This window comes from Lissotriton helveticus, chromosome 2_1 (assembly GCF_964261635.1).
Source record: "Lissotriton helveticus chromosome 2_1, aLisHel1.1, whole genome shotgun sequence".
Classification (NCBI taxonomy): domain Eukaryota; kingdom Metazoa; phylum Chordata; class Amphibia; order Caudata; family Salamandridae; genus Lissotriton; species Lissotriton helveticus.
The window spans coordinates 1938044842-1938063333 of NC_136059.1; the positions used below are offsets into that span (position 1 = coordinate 1938044842).

Genomic DNA, 18492 nt, shown 5'->3' on the forward strand with positions numbered 1-18492 from the left:
ATCGATCATGCACATATGACATAGGATGGGGAACACGTAGGCACATATGGCAAGGCAAAATTTACTTTTCCACACAGTTAAAAATAGGTTGTTGAACAGAAAGAAAAGTCCCTAAGCGGAAGCTGATAAGTCCTAGGGCTGATCTCCAGAGCCCACAAAGTACATATACATATAAGTATATACTAAAGTATATACAAGAGGTCTCGAATGCTCGACCTAAAAATTCAAAAAAGGAATACACAAACCCATTCTTTTGATGGACAAATAGAATTAATTCTAGAATTCACAGGTGAGAAGCACTCTGTAAGCCTTTCTATTATAACCCTGAAGAGTAGTAGGCCCCACCCTCAGTCAGAGCGCATGACTCACCAGACTGACTTCTTGTTCAAAGATTAGACAGTTGAAGAAACAGTCAGCAGGGCAGCTGCATCTTTGCAAACACAAGAAAAGATATATATATCTCATTACTGAAGCTTAATTGCCTCTTTCTTTCTCTTCTCCCAGGTGAACAGGAGCCAACAGTCAGCAGTGATTCTGATGCCTCTTTAATCTTGGCAGTAGAAGTTGGACTGTCTGATGTGGAACTCTCTGCTGAGCAGGACTGTGAAGAGGCAAAGTCCTGAAAGGAGAAAAAGCAGGAGTTCCCCTAAGGTGGAAAGTCAGGATAGGCGAGCTGAAAGGTCAGCTCTCCAGGATGTGATCCAAACCCATGTTCAAAAACATCATAGAACTCCAGCGCACTGCATCCTGGGACTTCATCAAAAGCAATAGTGATGGCTGTCTACTTTTGTCTGTGGCACACTTTCATCCTCCTGGCATTTCAGCTTTCTTTTGAAGAAAGAGGAGAGCTCCTTGCTTGCCCACATGCTCAAGATCTGCAGAGTTCCTCTTCAGAGGATGGTATAAATATGTGACTGAAATAATACGGTTTCATTTTGTACACTTGTTATCTTTTTTTTAATTATTATTTATCGTTTGTATATAAAAGGTTTTCATGATGGAATGAATTCACTGCTTCGCTCCCTCATCTTTTCTGAAGTGTGAGCTTGCAGAAAGAACTTGCGTCCTGACCAGTCAAGGAGACTCCAGGGCGATTCAAACAGCTTGGGATTTCCACAGTGATTGGCTGTATAGAAGAGCCTGTTTACCCATATTGGAAATCTTCTTCAGCAGCTCTTGAATTGTATATCCTCTAATTGCCCCATCTCATGAAGCTCTGAATGTATAACAGGTGACCAGGGCCGGTTCATATTAGAGCTTCCACTTGAACTCGATCGATTTGCAAATTTACAAAGGAAGTAAAAATGCTGAAACCAGCTTTAATCATTTACACAGGTTTAAGTGTTCCCCAGTTTCTGTTCTGTGAAATGCTTCCATTGCATATTGCCTTTCGTGTGGCATATCACTAGCTGAAGAGTAAACTGGTCTTAAATTCAGGTATTTTTTTCTTTTATTGTGGCTACAAAATAATGCATTCTAGGCTTTTTGATAGTAAAAAGGTGTGGCTTACAGGTTTGCTGGAGTCTAAGAAATGTGGTGCTGAGAACTTTATCTCAATGAATCTCATTGAGTAAATCTTAAACAAGTTTGTAAGGATAGATCTGCAGTTGCGAGTGCATCATACAATCTCTTTCACAGCAGGTGTCCTGTATCTCAATGAATGGCTTTCTAACCTGACCATAATAGTGGATATTGACCTTGATCTCAGTTTGACTAGCTTCAGATGGAGGAAGACCAGAGCCAGGATTTGATTGTACATCCTTTGCACGGTCAACAATGCTAACTCCAAGAAATTGATATTTAAAAGAAAGATGTACCTTCTATTGTCAGCTAGAGTTTAACTTGTTTTGGGGTATTAGTCAAACAAATGACTCACTTTTTAGAACACTTTTTCTCTTCATCTACATCTAATACCGTGCTCCTCAGATTTGAAAAGTTGCCTTTGATAGGCAAAACTGGATCCACGTGTTTTTTGCCCTAGTTCTTTGTAATCACCTATTCTTCTACAACGAATGAGAAAGGCCGGCCTCAACTTTGGTTCTCAAAGCAGATTGTGTGGATATGTAAGACACCAAAAAGGGCACTTTCTGGTTGTAGTGCTGTTTTTTCTTTTCTACCAAGTGTTGATACATGTGTAGGTGGGTTTCTCTTTCACAGATACATCTTTGTTGTTCATTAATCTTATGGAATTAGGCAATCGATTGCAAAAACAATCCAATGTGACCACATATATTGACGAGTACGAACAGCTGAAGTAACCTGTTGCCTGGACTTTAAGTACTTTATTCACCATGGAATTGGATGGGATGGTGGTATTAAGTCTGAGAATGTCTGGTTAATGCATGCGGCCATTTCAAGGGCAGCAGCCATCACTTACTTTGCACATTGTGTTGCAACATACACCGGAATACTAAAGTAATATTTCAAGAGCTGAAGTTGTCTGGTGCTGGAATCTAGTGAAATGATTCTCACATTTATAAGATAACACTTTTTTGTTGTCATTGACTGTTTCGCCTGCAGGAGTAAAAGTCTTCTGCTCGAGTGTGTTTACGTTTACTTGTATTTGTTTTGTATTCTCACTATTCGTTTGTTTGCTTTCTTGCTGTGGCTATTGCTGTTTCTCTCATTCTTTCATTTTGGTTTTTTTTTGTAACTGGTTTTCTTTTCACTTGTTACCACTCCACTATTTTAGTTAACACTGTGTTTTTCTCTGCATTGGCAGGGGTTTTCATTTTTGCTACTCATTGGTAATGTCATTGTACCATCCCTTGCAGCTGTCTCTCTGTTTTTTTTTACTCTTTACTGTATCTGCCTATGCTCCATGCTCTAACAGTATTTATCAGTTTACTCGAAGAGTTTAGAACTTGGCTATCTCAATGGGAGGTGGTGGGGGGGGAGGGGGTGCAGTTGGGCAGAAGACCCAAAGCCATTTAGGTTTATTCCGAGCTTTTACCGAACTTTTAGTACTGATTTGTGGAAAAGGCATCCAAGTTATTTTCAGATGATTACCTTGAATGAACTGAAGAAAGAAATGTTGACGACCCTCACAAAAACGATCATTAAAAAATCAAGAGAATCCTTGTCAACCTATTGTTAGTTGCCAGCAACACCAGGAATTCACTTGTCAACTTAGTTTCACAAACGTTTTCGATGGTGCTAGAATGCTCTCTGTAAGCAGCTTTATAATCACTTAAGTATTTTTTTGTTTCTTTTGAAAAAGTTTACATTTCTCTATTACAAACTTGTATATGCGATGCATGATGCTGATGTCTGAGTTCCAGCTTGTCTCTGGCCCAATCCTGGTCAGGCTTTTCATTTACCTGATAGTCAGAGCTGTTGTTTTCCCTACAGCTGGCTCTCTTACCAGATCATCGTGAACATGTATGCTCCATTCGCGTTTACATCTCGAAGGGATATCTTTGTTAATATATGCTGATGGTCTGGGGCTGTTTGATTTAATTCCATTTGGTCTAAAAGAGACATTAGCTGTATTATGCTCGAGATGATCTGTTGAGTAGTACTATCCCAAAAACGTTAAGTAATTGGTGTTCAGAAAGCAGCATAATTTACGTGGTTGCTGAATTATACAGTTCTAATGGAAGTATGCCACTATGTGTACCTTGTTATACCTTTCTCTTCAAACTTAATTTGGCGTTCACGTGTACATATAGCCTGCACTTATATCTACAAAACCGTGTAATGGCTCAAATAGTCACAAATAGGAGAGTTTTGCAGAATTTTAATGCCACATAAAACTTTAACTGAATACTATTCAAGCATATGCCATTGGTCCCATAAGTCACATTTCTGTATAAAACACAGCAAGCTGGATTGGAAATAACTCTGCCACTAGAGCATCTTTTCAGTTATTTTAGGTCTTTGGCCAAACCTCACTGAGCCTGTTTATTTTGCTTTACTGTCTAGCGCTGGTACAAAAGACTTCCTGACTCCAAACTAATAGACCACATTAACCTGCCCAGGAGAACCAGTTGGCCCATGTTGCTATGGTATCACTGTAGCAAGATGGGTACAATGTGGTTACAAACTGTCTTGGTCACCGATCAACAATCATCCAAAATTTCCTTGAAGAAGGACCCTGATTTTTCTATAACTAGACTGTACTGACCACATCACTCAATGAATGTTCCAGACATTTTCATGTGAGCCCAGCTGGGCATTTTCCTCAACTTGAAAGTTGGCCAATAATCGACTGTCCTCTAAGAAATTATTTTGTTGGTTTCTTGTTAATTTACCTAAGTAAGCGCCATGTTTCCATCTGGGAGGTTTAGGGAAATAGTCCTCATCCAGGTGCCGTGCAAACTTGTTTAGCTCATATTGCAGACTTGGGCCCTAATAGTCAATCCCCTTAAATGGCAATTGCCAATCAAGGTGGACTATGCTTTATCTCCAACGAGGTAGGTCGGCTTGTGTGTTGAAACTCCAAGAGAAGTACATTTTATTTTGATAGGTGAACTTAAATGGAGCCGTCACAATCGATGCTGATTCTAAGTTATTCAAGACCCCTGGTCAACATTTGTTTTTTTGTTTAAGCACGTGTAGTAGCTTTATCACAGAAACTTTACATGAGTGCAAAGGAGAAAATACAATTCAGATCTATTTGCACCTCTTTTATTTCTAGTGTAATATGTGGTGTAGACGTGATGTTTGCACCGGAGAAAAACAGAGTAACCGGATTTCACATTATTATCTCATATATTAGCTGTATAACATGCATACCGTCCCCCCTAAAACATGAAATGTGACTGCATTTGAAGATTTTCTTGTATATAAGTAGCAACACTAATGGAAAATCAGTTTGCTGTGTTTTTTTATTTCGTTAACACAGAGTTGTGCAAGGATTAGGCTCTATTTGTAAAAAATCTCCATGGCTCCCTTAGAATTATTTATAATAATCTGAAGAAAGATTAATTTTTATAGGTACGGCAGTACTAAGACTTATCTTATCAACCCGCTGGAAAGAAAGAGATCCTCCTAGCTTTCAGATGTGGCTAGCACGCTTCCTAGCAGTTTATAGGTTTGAAACAGCTATTTTTGAAACAAGAGGAGCCAAAACAAGGGCTCGTGGGGAGGCACTCTGGCGCCCAATAACTAGATGGAAGGCAGGCATTATACCTAGTGGTATTGGTTGAGTCAAAAATTAATGTTTATTAATGTTTATATAATTCTTGTCTGAAATATTTATTGCTGTACTTTTGTTGACCTTGTTTAACAACATGCTCTCCTGCTGAAAGTCGTTACCTGTTCTTGAAAGTGCAGGTACCTGCCCTTCCAAACTAAAGAAGTTCCGGCACTCGATGCCTGACACTACCTGCCCATAAAAAAAACCTCTATTTAGGAGCCTATGCAAAAGCAAATGTGCAATGCCAGTGTGGTGAGACCCTATGGCTGATAGCATGCTCTTTAAAACTTCAGTAATAGAACAACATCAGCAGTGGGTATGCATGGAACAGGAGAGCATCCTTCGCCACTCTGGGCACTTCCTGTGCTCTCATTAACAGTTGGTTGTATGGTGTCCCAGTTCTGGTTGTGCCCACACACATCCTGGGGTTTAAACTGCCCTGCTCCTTTGTTAGGCTGTCGGGCAATGCCCCGCCAGTTGGCCAACGCTTTAGCCCGAAGTGATCATTAATAGCACATGGAATGCTGTATGGCTAAGCATCATGCTGGCGTCACTCGGGTTCACTGAGGCTTGCTATTGCTAAAGGATAAATGGTTGAATCAAGGACTTGGAAACCCCTCTGGTGGTCATAGCTCTATTCAATCTCAAATACGCCAAAGATATGGTGAAATCAATGCAACAGAAAGGGACCAGCTTCTCCTTTGCACTGAGATGGTGTGTTTGTTTAACAAGTACGCCATTTTATCAATCTTTCATTGAGTGCATGTTTTTTTTAAGGACCGTAAACGCCAAATCAAAGTATAGATAAAGCCACTACATCCTTGTGCAGACGAAGAACACACTAGAGGCAGTTCAAAAGCTGAGACTTGTTTTTCACTGGTTTTCTTAAGCTTGATTACTTAATGACCACACTCAAATGTCCAGTGAGTGAACTAATGTATATTTTATATGGTGTGCTGTTATGGCAGGCAGCAGGGTCCAGACACAGGCAGACGTCACCCAAATGGACCTTTAGCAGCCCTAGCGTGGAGAGAAGGCTCGAGTTCACATTCAATAAAATCTCTAAAATCTACAAAATTAAACTCCCCTTCGAGCTTTCTTGCAAATATCAGGGTACTACTGCATTTTATTTTTCTGCTCTTCGTTTCCGAACATTACCCAGCCACCATTATCAGACCGTACTGTAAAATAGGACAGCGTGCATTTCAAATGTCCCCGGTGTACCAGGCCAACAGAAGCAACCACGCATGTTAAAGGACACTTCTGGGTGTCTCCATCTACTGAAGTTAGATCGTTTAAACCAGTCCTGAGTATAGCATCAGTAGACCTTGCCTAATGATAACAACAAGAGTATTTATCAGTTCTTGCTGCTTGGATGGTTGCCTCAGTTGATTGCCATTCCACTTCTTGTTGGTCACTGTTTCTGTTTCAAATTTATTAAGTATCATTAATTAATTTGAAACAGGCTGGGGACTGACCAAGTCTGTGCTTGGGTGGAAGCAGTCTGTGATCGCCATGCCCCGTCATATCAGGATAACAATCTCTAAAATCATGCCAACTACCAAACTCTCCTCTCTCTGAGGTACCTCCAGAGAGTAGGCTTGAGGACTTTAGCTGCCATTCTCCCAGAATAGCTTTTTCACAGCACTTAGGTTGGTCCGTCATGCCCTTCAAACACTATTTAGATTTTATGTGCTGCATTGTGAAATCGAACGAAGACCTTGATTTCCTGTTATTGCCAGCCACAGATGTCTGTATTTAAATACATCAGCTGTGTACCAAAAAAAATCACATGACACTTAAAACATAAAGCTGCAGGAATGTAAATCTCAGGCTCACCCGGTGTTGCACTCTTCCCCTAGTTTTGTGACGGTGACAGAAAAGGGCGTACAGTAACTGGTGGTAAGGAAAGACGTCCACATTCTGCCTCTAAAGCATGCTTGGAGTGCTTTCATTGCAACTAGTAAAGTAACAGGGCACAGTCTCTTGCTGCCCCCTCAATTCACTCCTGGGAAGCGCACCACCTAGCCAAAGGCCGTGGCAGTGAAGGGTTTAATGGCTCCTGCCTTAGAATGGTGGCGACTTGACCTGAAGTCACGGGGACCCAGAGGTGGTGGATCACTGGAGGAATGTGCTTTCCCACGCCTCATTGGAAGCCAGTAGGAAAATCCACCGCTGTGACATCACACGCTGCTTGCCCAAGATGTGTTTCATTAAATAATGCACCTAATGTATACAAAAGGCACACAACAGAATGTGAATGACCAACACATCTCCAGGTTGTTTGAAGGAAACCACCTATATAAGCTGGTTAATCATATTGGAAGGCTGTCTCCCCTTAGAAGACATTCTCACGTAGACGATGTCACTTTGATATCTCCACACCCTGCAGATGACCAGTCCGTGTTCAACCATAATGCGGCTGTCTCAGCAAAACAGAGTCCCTTCTATCATGCTTCTTATACCGAAGGTCGCCCTCCAGTATGTGACCCCGCAGGTACAAGGTGGGCCACTGTCCTATGCAACTTCTAGGTTGAAAATCGGAGTACATTGTGTTTTGAGCATTTGTAGACTAACTTTTTGCTCGTCTCTTCTCTCCGTGTCCGCTCCGCTCATAAGGGACATACTTTCCTCTTAAGTATATTATACTCCAGTAAATGTATTTAGTTCATTGTGATTTTTTCCAAGCAGTGTCCTTTAAGAGCCCCATTATTTGCAACAAGGGGTGGTGATGGACAGAGTCTCTGAATTAAGCAGAGTACTCTCACCCAGTCAAGAGATCAGGGCTAGATCCAACACTGTTTTTTAGCTCATTGCACCATCCCAGTTTCAGAACCTGGCTGTATGCAAATTAGTCTGTCCCTGGCCCAGTGCATCATGGGAACAGGGCAGACCAGACTACAAAAGCCAATTCTTACACTGGGAAGGAAACAAGCTTCCGGGGACCGGTTTCTGGCATTACAGCCGTCTTCGGCCCGGCTTGCTTGAATCCTGATGGTGCAATGAGCAAGGGACTCACATCTGAGTATACCCTTCCACGCTTAGGGTGGACAAAATTATTTGCAACAAGGGGTGGTGATGGACAGAGTCTCTGAATTAAGCAGAGTACTCTCACCCAGTCAAGAGATCAGGGCTAGATCCAACACCGTTTTTTAGCTCATTGCACCATCCCAGTTTCAGAACCTGGCTGTATGCAAATTAGTCTGTCCCTGGCCCAGTGCATCATGGGAACAGGGCAGACCAGACTACAAAAGCCAATTCTTACACTGGGAAGGAAACAAGCTTCCGGGGACCGGTTTCTGGCATTACAGCCGTCTTCGGCCCGGCTTGCTTGAATCCTGATGGTGCAATGAGCAAGGGACTCACATCTGAGTATACCCTTCCACGCTTAGGGTGGACAAAATTATTTGCAACAAGGGGTGGTGATGGACAGAGTCTCTGAATTAAGCAGAGTACTCTCACCCAGTCAAGAGATCAGGGCTAGATCCAACACCGTTTTTTAGCTCATTGCACCATCCCTTTAAGAGCCCCAGACCGCATCGGGCACCAGGATAAAACTGTACGTACAGGATTTACGTTTTAAAAGAGCACAAACTTTTGGAAGCCCCTGAGGCAGGTTGATGTTCCACCCTCTCCATTAAAGCTAAAAAAAAATATCTGCCCGTCCCCGCCAGGTTTACCATTGACAAAGGTGTTTCCTTGATTTTTCTGTTAGACTTGTGACGAACCCTTTTTCACTTCATGTCAAGTACAAAAAAAGAAGTAAAACATGCGCCTGCCTCACTTTATTAGGATTTTATTTGATCAAGGAAGAAAGTCGCAGGAAGTGTGTGGGAACACCCATCCGAAATGACTAGTCTCACATTTTTGCAAATCAACACAAGGTGCTATAATCAACATGACTTTCCCAGCTTGAGGCTCGCCTCTCTGAAAGATGGTTACCATCACAGCACTTTCCATCGCGTTATGTATTTAAAGCGAAGGAAATCGATCATAACTTGTTCTATCTACTCTGTGTTGTGTAAGAAGTCGACCAAGCGTGCGTCATTTTTGTGCAATGTATATGCCTACAGATGCCTGTGCACGTCAACACGCTCATATTAATGTAGCGTGCTCTTCCTATAGAGCTATTTTTTTTCGACGATCTTTCATCATGTCTGCAGCGCGCCTGCAGCTGCTTCCTGGGCGGCCGGCCAATCAGGGCTTCGATTTCACTGCTTCCGCCACTATTGGCAGCTCTCGCGAGGACCAGCAGGATAACATGCTGACCTCAAGAAAACGAGGCCAGCTGGAATAAACAAGTTCTAAATGAGAGGTGATTCCCGTGCCAAATACACCAGACCAGGGAAGTCCCCTAAGTGGTCAGAGGTTGCCTTTAACCACAAAACAAACACAAATAGTGCGTTGATTCTACTGCCAGTATCAATTAAATGGACCCAGCAGCTGCTATTTTCAGAAACATGCTTAGTATAAAATCTATTTATAAGGACACTGAGCTGTCACCAGATATGATATGTTGATATATTATTGAGACGTGAGATGGCAGACAAGCAGAGGTGACGTGTGAGCTCCAATTTTTAAGAACTTAGAATTTACTGATGTCCAGTCAAAAAGAGATGGCTTGCAATTTACTTGTCTGTGATCTGCGCGCTAACACCCAAAGGCTTCTAGGCGCTAAGGACGCCTCTCTAGGGAGAACTGATTATAACCACATGAACAAACCAGGCCTAGTGGAGTAAAAAAGCCTTCAAGGCTGTTATGACAGCTACGTCGGAAGTGATAGCCTCCATTCACTGCAGCAGCCTGGAACAAGATACCTGCAGCGATTTCCCACCAGAGCAATTCTGTTGAGCTCTAGTTGTCTTCAGGGAATACTTTAGAACATATGAGCAGAAGGCGTTCTTTTACACACAAAGCGGCAGGTTTATTCAATGTTGTGTGAATCATGCAAATACATGTAAATTGAACGCTCTGTTCCACTGCTAACCAATGGACGTCTTTGTGCAGAGGACTCTTGAATCCCTTGTGCTTGGGTGAAAAATAAAATGTTCTAGTACATCAGATCTCTTATAGTAATCATCCTTGACAAAATAAATGTGTCCAAGACCTGGGTATGACGTTAATTTGGACACGGTAGGGGACGTAGAACATGCCGATAACATGAACACTTACCGATGTCACCTAGCTATGACTCCTCGTTTGTCTTCAGTTTCCCCTTAAGTTGTTGACTGGTCCGACCATTTTTCTAATTTATTTTTTAATGAAATGGCTGACCACCCATAAAAGGGTTAACCCAAAGCATTCAAGAACTTAAAATGCCCTTTAAAACATGTCCCAAATTTCTCAACTTTAGTGTAGCTAGTTAACATGCTTTTTGCAATTTTGCAGCACACCCGGTTTGCTTGAAGGTGGTTCCGAGCTATGCACGACCCCTCTAGCCTTCGTTGTGGCTAAGAGTTCGAGCTTGTCTCTTTCACCGTTCAGCCTGGGCAAGGGTTCCCCGGGCAGTGCCTGCTTTGCGGTTCCTGAGTCACCAAAGCAGATGATGGAGCTCCACTTGTGGGTGGATGGTAGCCGTTAAAGATCAATGTAGCTTGCTAGAACAACAACTTCTGATTTCCATTCACAACCACTAGATGGCAGGATGGTGCACAGTTTGTAACTAAGTAAGTCCTTTAAGCTAAAAACCTTTGTTGCAGGTAAATAACTTATATGCTAGAACCCTCAAGTCCTAACACAATGCATATATTGCAAAGTACTACATGGCATATATACGCTACTTGGATAATGTGATCTAGATTATGTTCAGACATAAGGTCCCGAGACACTTGCTGAATTAAGATCGCCCGGATGTTCGCGCCATTTCCTATTGACTTGCAAACCTCACCATCAGCTGTTTTAGTATAAAGCCAAATGAACGTACGTCTCCAGGAAAGGATGAGTTTTGTAAATGCAGAGCCATCCAAAAGGTGGGGTGTGTGTGGGCAAATAGTTTATTCCAATAATGCATGCAATATCAGTCGCTTTATTTAGAGAGAGGTTGAATTTATGTGCAACTTGAAAATACAAGACTCCAGCATACGGTAAATCGAGTCTTCATCTGCAAAATCGTATTAATTGAGACTTTGTAGTTAACAGATTGTCTGCAGCACTTTGTCTTCGTCTAACCTTTGGAAAGAGTTCCCTTTTTGTTGACGATTCTTTCATGGGAGGGCAGGTAGTAAAAGTAACACCCAGCTAATGTGCTGTGCATGATACTGAACGGCTGCTGCTGTGAAATTATGCACCAACACTGAGGTAGATTGGCGCCCCTTCTGGTCAAGGCCATATTTGTGCTTTTTGCAAGCACAAAAACTCCAAGAATAGTTTTATTCTACAGCTTTCAAAAAGACACTTAACAATAATGGCATCTGAACTGTTAGTGAGTCCATTATATTGAAACATAAGAAAATTAACAAAAATAAAGGGTAAAAACTGAAAAATAGCATTCTTCTAAATACCATAAATGAAACATTTATGCAATTACGTGGAAACCAGTACGTTTTACTACGTGTCAAAAACATTTGCTGCATCTACATATATGGAATGAACAGAAAGAGGGTTAAATATTTATGTGGCATTAACACAAGCAAAACATTTCATACAATGTGCGAATTTCCAAAATGATGGTAAAATTACTAAGAATGGAACAGGGGCACCAGAAAATGGTTGTTTGCAAGATTGAAAGGCCTGGTAAAGTTTTGATAATCGGATGACTTTCTTTGAGGCATGTAGCAGGAGTGACCCAAGAGTCTGAAATCTACAGAAGGAATTAATTGTTTAGTTAGGCCAAGCAAATTAAATCAGAAGTGAGCAGATTTAAGTATATTTTGAAGTTCAAGTTTAATATCTAATTTTGAACCAAAGTAAGTGAAAAAATATGGTTGGTGAGCATAAACGTCAATGCACCGAAAAGCCATGGGTAGTAGAAGTGACATCACACACCATTTACCTTTACTTTCACTAACTCTCACATGCTTACACATTCACACACACGCTTGCTCTCACATGAAAGCACTCCCAACCGGAAGCATGCACACAACATTAATTTAAACACATTTTTTACTTACCTTATCTGCCAGCGAGGGTCATTTTACACCTAAATGTAAATCACTCTTTATTCCTTTAATAGTGACTCATCTTATTCACTATCAGTGTAGTAAAAATTGACAGAAAACAAAGAAATGCGAGCCCCAACCGACGTCCATAAGGACGAGCTGCCCTTAAGTTCCAGGTACTAGTTTTGCCACCTCTGATGTCGCTGGTTGCAATGGCCGTATCAGGGGTCGCAAGGGCCAAGCCCAAGGTCGCAGCTGCAACCCTTTGCGACCCCTAAATGACGTCCATGTTGGTGAGTCTAAAGAAGACACAGCATTAACCACATGAATGCTACAGCAATTCATGCTCTGTGCTGCAGATCGATATTTACCATTGTTCATGACGAGCTCAGCTCGTCATCAGCACACACGCAGTGTACTGCATGACGAGCTGAGCTCGTCATGAGCATGGAAGGGGTTAAGGGATGGCGCTGCTTTGAGCAGCTAGATGGAAGCAATGAGAGGAAAACAGCAAAAAAAATAGTTTTATTGGCATTTTTTTTTTTTTTTTTTTTTTTTTTAAATGAGACGGCATCCCCCCTCAGATAATTGAGACCAGATTTCAGGCAGGTGATGCCCTGAAGAGATGTCATGTTATAGTAGACTTATGCCGTTGTCTACTGGTGAATAGTGATAACAAGCCTATCCATTAGATAGCCCAGTGGATCCACGCACAGGACCAAACCCTGTGGAACAGAAGGCATCATGCAGATGTGATTAGACCTACAAGATTCTTTCCGGGTTCAATAGATGTATAGGACGAGGAACATGAAAACCAGTCCAGGACTTTTCCACCCCCCTTTGTGGCCAACACAGCAGAGAGTGCCAGGTGATCCAGTAGGGGAGTAGGCAGACTCTTACATTATACTGTGTATTTTGATTGAAAATGTGTTATACTTGAATGAAGTTTTTGTAACCTAAACCAGAAAATTAAGATTGGTAGTAGGATCATGCAGTTGTTGAAAACAGAATGTATACAAAAGAAGTGTTTTTAATGGAAGTAGGTCATTAACTTAGAAAATCAGAAAGTGTTTGTCATTGAGAGCTGTTCACAAATGTATTCCTCTGATTTTCTGGAAACGAAGCCTGACAGAGTGATATTTCATATGATGTATTGCCATATCCTCTAACTTTTGTATTGTTAGCAACTGTCTCAGTTGCAGATCTCATATCATAGGCTTTAACTTGGAGAGTATGATATCAAAGAATGATTGACTTTTACAGTCTCCATGAGATAATCTTTTCCCTTGCAGTAACTTGGTGTTAAACGAAGAAATCAACAATTGTACATTCCAGCATTGCGTTGTAAATGTTGGAAGATCATCAATGATGCAGTTTCTATCTTATTATACCTGGTGTCTAAAGAATCTTATGTTCTCCATTTTTGGATAAGGCGATTGTTTCGGTTTTGTGTGTCTTTTTTCATTTTTAAATAGCACATCTTTATTTAAATGGTTTTCTGAAGAATGTTAACTGAACACTAAAGAGTCTAAGAGATAATACAGTCCGCTTAGCATGCATCGTTTATCACAAAAGAGTGACCTATTTGTGTAAAGAACATCAGGAACTTCATTGGCTGTGTTGGTAGGTGGAGTAGAAAACTGGAAACAATCACAGAAAAATACTAGAGGAACTCTTACCGCAATAAAGGGTTCTCCTAAAATGTCTCGAGTGTCAGAAGCATAAGGTCATAAAATTAGTGTATCGCCCTGCATCAGGACAATGAAGAATTGACCGATAAATTACCGAATGAACAAGGAGAATTATTTCAGGAGAAATCTTAAAGGGTTTCAAAAGTAGAGTGGCTGAAATGTAGCATTGTATTGTACCTCGCACCAGCCTGTTACCTATCCAGGCTCCTCCACACACAACCTGTTTGTGTTGAAAGTTTCATGTAGAAGAGCTTGGGCTGCAGAAAGAAGTACAGCATTGTCATTGGGTGGTGAAAAATTACGTTAGTGGATTTTATGTAACGTAAGCGTAGCCTGAGGGGGCCTGTGGATTTGTGAAAAGCTAAATGTACAACATCTAGTTTTGCACATATATATACTGTACATCCGTTTTCACTGCTTGTTTGAGCACTTCTGGTCTGTTTTTACATTTAAATTGTTGGATGAACTTTAATTCTCTATGGAAAAGAATAAGTGTGATGTAGGGAAGCGCTTCTGATTTTGTAACAAGATGATCATCAATTTAGAAAACATAAAATAATGGTTCCACCAGCCAAAGTAAACATTTCCAACTAATGGAGGAAATGTGTTGTTTTGTAGTCACAGCTGTGGTGTCTATAAACCTACTGTGGATATGTGTGAAGGGAGACACTTAAATGCTACCGGTTTTGGCTATCGTTGGGGATTCGGGGACTCGCATCAGTACCAGCAATTGCCATTGGAAATTCAAATGGAAGCACTGCCAACCCCTTTGCTGTCCTCTTGTACCTGAATGGAACAAACACCTGTGAATTGCACCATTCCGGCTACTACAGTGTAAACAGATGTGCTGTAATGTCATTTCCAGAACTTGTGGAGCACCATAAAGGAAGCAGTATTAATGATTTCCTGTTTACCAGTATCCATATCTAATGTTAATAAATAAAGAAGAAAGTAATTTTTGCTGTTGCCTCAACACAGATGATGACTCAGTGAATTCTGTAATTTTGCCGATGATAAGCCTCCTGTACTCCTTTTGGTAGGCTACTCTTTTCCAATTGAGTGTCCACCTCTAGAAACTAATCTGTAAAGAGTATGCATTGCATTTAACAGAGGTCATCTTTGATGGTGAAATATTTCAAATGTGCCATTATTCAAAAACATTTTTTAAATGATGGCACTTGTTTTCACAATGCTTATCAGGCAAATTGTTTACTGTTGCTGGTATCTGTCTGCCTAATAATGCATTTGTGGCTTATGCAGTAGTCATTCCCACTCACGGAATGTATTCTTTTGGATATAGATAATATTGCATAGGATCTCCAGTTGTTTGGATCCGCGCTCTTGTTTTCTGTGTGCACATCTTCACCCCCATCATGCACTTTATGTTTCTGTAGAAAACGATGGGAGTAGGAGACCTGCAACTTTATTGATATAAAGGGATTCGCCTAGATTCACGAGGCTCCACCTTTAGTTTTGCTTTCTGGAATGCAGTGTGCGAGCCTCTACACAGACTGTGTGTCTTTTGTTTAGGCGGGTGTGGGGCTAAAATCACCCAAAAGCAGATATTTGGGATATATTAGTCTGTAGTATATTATGGCTATTTTTGTTATATAGAGGCCTATCATGTAAATATGTGCAACTGTGTTATTATGTATTAGTACAATATTGCAGCAATGATTGTGAATTCCAGTACATTTTATTGCAATAGTTTTTACAAAAATACAAAATGGGATATTATTTTTGTGTGTGCCCTCTTATTGCTCGAGATTCTTATAGCTTTGTATAGAGTGACTGTATATATATGATACACACACATGGTAAAAATATGGCCCAAAGAGAAGTTATTTTTTAGAGCAACTGCTATTTACTACACTTATTACTACAGTGCAATGGTCAAATTCCAGTATATTACCAGAGTACAGCAAAAGTGACCTAAGAAAACAGTGTACAGCCTCACAAATTGCATTCCACAATTATTTCACACAGAGTAAAACATGTCCTAATAGTCGCGAGGCAACTTAAAGCTTGCTTGTTATTATACAAATATAATCCCATATTCCATGTAATAGGGCTAATCTTTACAAATGTATCAAATGACACTCAGAAATGAATGTGAATCGAAAAAGAAGCATACGACAAACAAACCATAATCAAACAGTGTTATATACAGATTAAGAACATAGGATGATGTTTCATCAGAATACAAAGAACTCGGCCCAACACCTCTCTGAGCAACTAACATTATGTGCCAAGCTGTAAAATCCAGGTGTGCAATTACCACTTGTAGTTACTTATCACGCCAAAACTGTAATGTCTGAATCCCTAAAGGTGTCATACTGAGTCTATACTACCGTAAGCTTGCAACATTTCACACATGATGTTCTGTGTAGTAGCTACAGCTAATCTACTATTGTAACTATTTTAGTTCAATCATTTGAAGTTTCGTGTTGTAGGCACTATCATCCCTCGTCAACCTTATCTGAACTTCAGCTAAAGTTTTTTCCCAGCGAATATCATTGGATTTTGGTAGTTTCCACTCAGTTCCCATGGTGACCATGTACTCTGACATTAATTAGAACCCATATCCCCCACTATTAATGAGCATTAATTGAGTGATAGAGAAATGAACTTCAATCTTGCAAACCAGTGGTCCATCCCAGCCAAGTTCAAGGAGCATTGCTTCCCTTCCCCGCTATACCGAAGGCGGAGGAGGGTTAAGTATGTGCCTGCAGGCACCGCGTCTTGCCTGAGGGTGAGGGTTGTAATACTTCATTTCTACCAGGGCAGCAGTCGGCTGCCCGGTCTAATGTGACCCTCCCTGCCATGCCTGGTAAGGGCAGTGATGAATTGGTTGCACTTTTATTTATTTTTTGCTTGCCAGTTTATCCAAGAGCTAGAATGATATATGTGTGCAATGTCTGTGTTCCCTTCTCCTTACCCCAAGGAGGGAGATTTCTTCCCTGACTCTCTTGTATAATGCAGGTAGGAGAAGACTACTGAGGCAGCAGACGGGTGCCTTAATGTCCTGTTAATATATGCAAGCAAGTAGAAATAATGGTGCAAACACTGCACTGGGTCGGCTGTTTGCTACCACTGGAACCTCCCCCCCCCCCCTCCCCCTATCCCCCGAGGAATTTGTGACAAAAGGATTATTTACAAAAAACAGCTATCCCCTTCCGTAATCAAAGGACAAGGCGAGGAAGGAAAACACCTAAAATGCCCACAGCCCTTAGGCAAGTGTGAGAGAAAGCAGGAAAAATCATGGACGTCATTTAGGGTTCGCCAGGGGTCACAGCTGCGACCCCCTGGCCTGCCCCTTGCTACCCCTGGCACTGCTTTTGTGACTCCTGGGCTCAGAGGTGGCAATATCAGTGCCTGGATCACAAGGGCAGCTCTTTGTAATGGACACTGGTTGGAGCTCCACTTGCTTGGTTTCTGTCCATTTTTTATTATACAAATAGTGAATATTATTCACTATTAGTATAATAAAAATGGAGTACATCAGCTGGAATGTTACCCTATCTGGAAGCTGAGGTAAGTAAAAAATGCTGTTAAATATATGTTGTATGCATGCTTGCAGGTAAAAGTGTTTGTGCAAGAGAGTGTGTGAATTTGTTAGCATGTGTAAGCATGTGTGTGTGAGTCGAATTAAAGGTCAAATGGTGTGCAATGTCACTTCCGCTACCCCTGGCATTTTGGGGAATTGACGCCCATGGGGGTAATTATATCTATACAGGAATTATGGGCCAGATGTAGGAAGGATATTACCGGTCAGTAACGGCCGAAATTAACGAATTTCGGCCGTTACCGACCGGTAATAGGCTTTTCTGATGTAGGGGCCGAAATTAACGATTCGGTAATTTACCGAATCGGTAATTTAAGGAATCGGTAAATTACCGATTTCTTAAATACCGATTCGGTAAATTACCGAATTCCTAATGTAGGGAGCACTTAAATGAGTGCTTATCCCATGTTAGGATTCGTTATTTACCACCAACTATAAGTTGGTGGTAAATAACGAAAACACCCCAAAAAGCAATTTTATGCAAATTGCTTCAGTGCCATGTTACAGACATACATGCCCTTAGGGCATGTATGTCTGCAACATGTGCACCCATACACAATTGAGGGGTGCAACAGGGTGTCAAAGTGACAACCTGCCACCCTTCAATGTTTTCCCTCTTTTACCGAATCGGTATTTACCGATTCGGTAATTGACATTCATTCCTATGGGCCGTATGTCAATTACCAAATCGGTAAATACCGAATCTCAACGATTCGGTAATTTTTACCGAATGATTTGCTACATAGCATTTACCGATTCGAAAATACCGAATCGGTATTTTCGAATCTGTAAATGCCATTTACCTACATCTGACCCCAAATTCCCTGTAGACTCTGAAAATCAAAATAGCTGCAAAAAAGATGCTCTGTGGAGTTTAACTAACACACACACACACACCTACACCTTTCGATACCCTAAGCATGTTCCCTCCCACTGTCAGTGTTCCTGCCCCTGTTTTTCGTGACAGCCCTTCACTCACTTTACAGTGGGGGCGGGGAG

General features: G+C 41.2%; 1 protein-coding gene across 1 annotated transcript in view; it reads left to right on the forward strand.

Moving 5' to 3' along the window:
* The window catches only part of RNF150 (ring finger protein 150), a 421265-nt gene extending 418723 nt beyond the window's left edge, over window positions 1–2542 (forward strand). Inside the window, exon 7 of the mRNA XM_078676863.1 lies at window positions 505–2542. Coding sequence (XP_078532989.1) covers window positions 505–623 — 119 coding nt within the window. The 3' untranslated portion in view covers window positions 624–2542. The remainder of the gene's footprint in view (window positions 1–504) is intronic.
* The last annotated feature ends 15950 nt before the right edge of the window (window positions 2543–18492 follow it).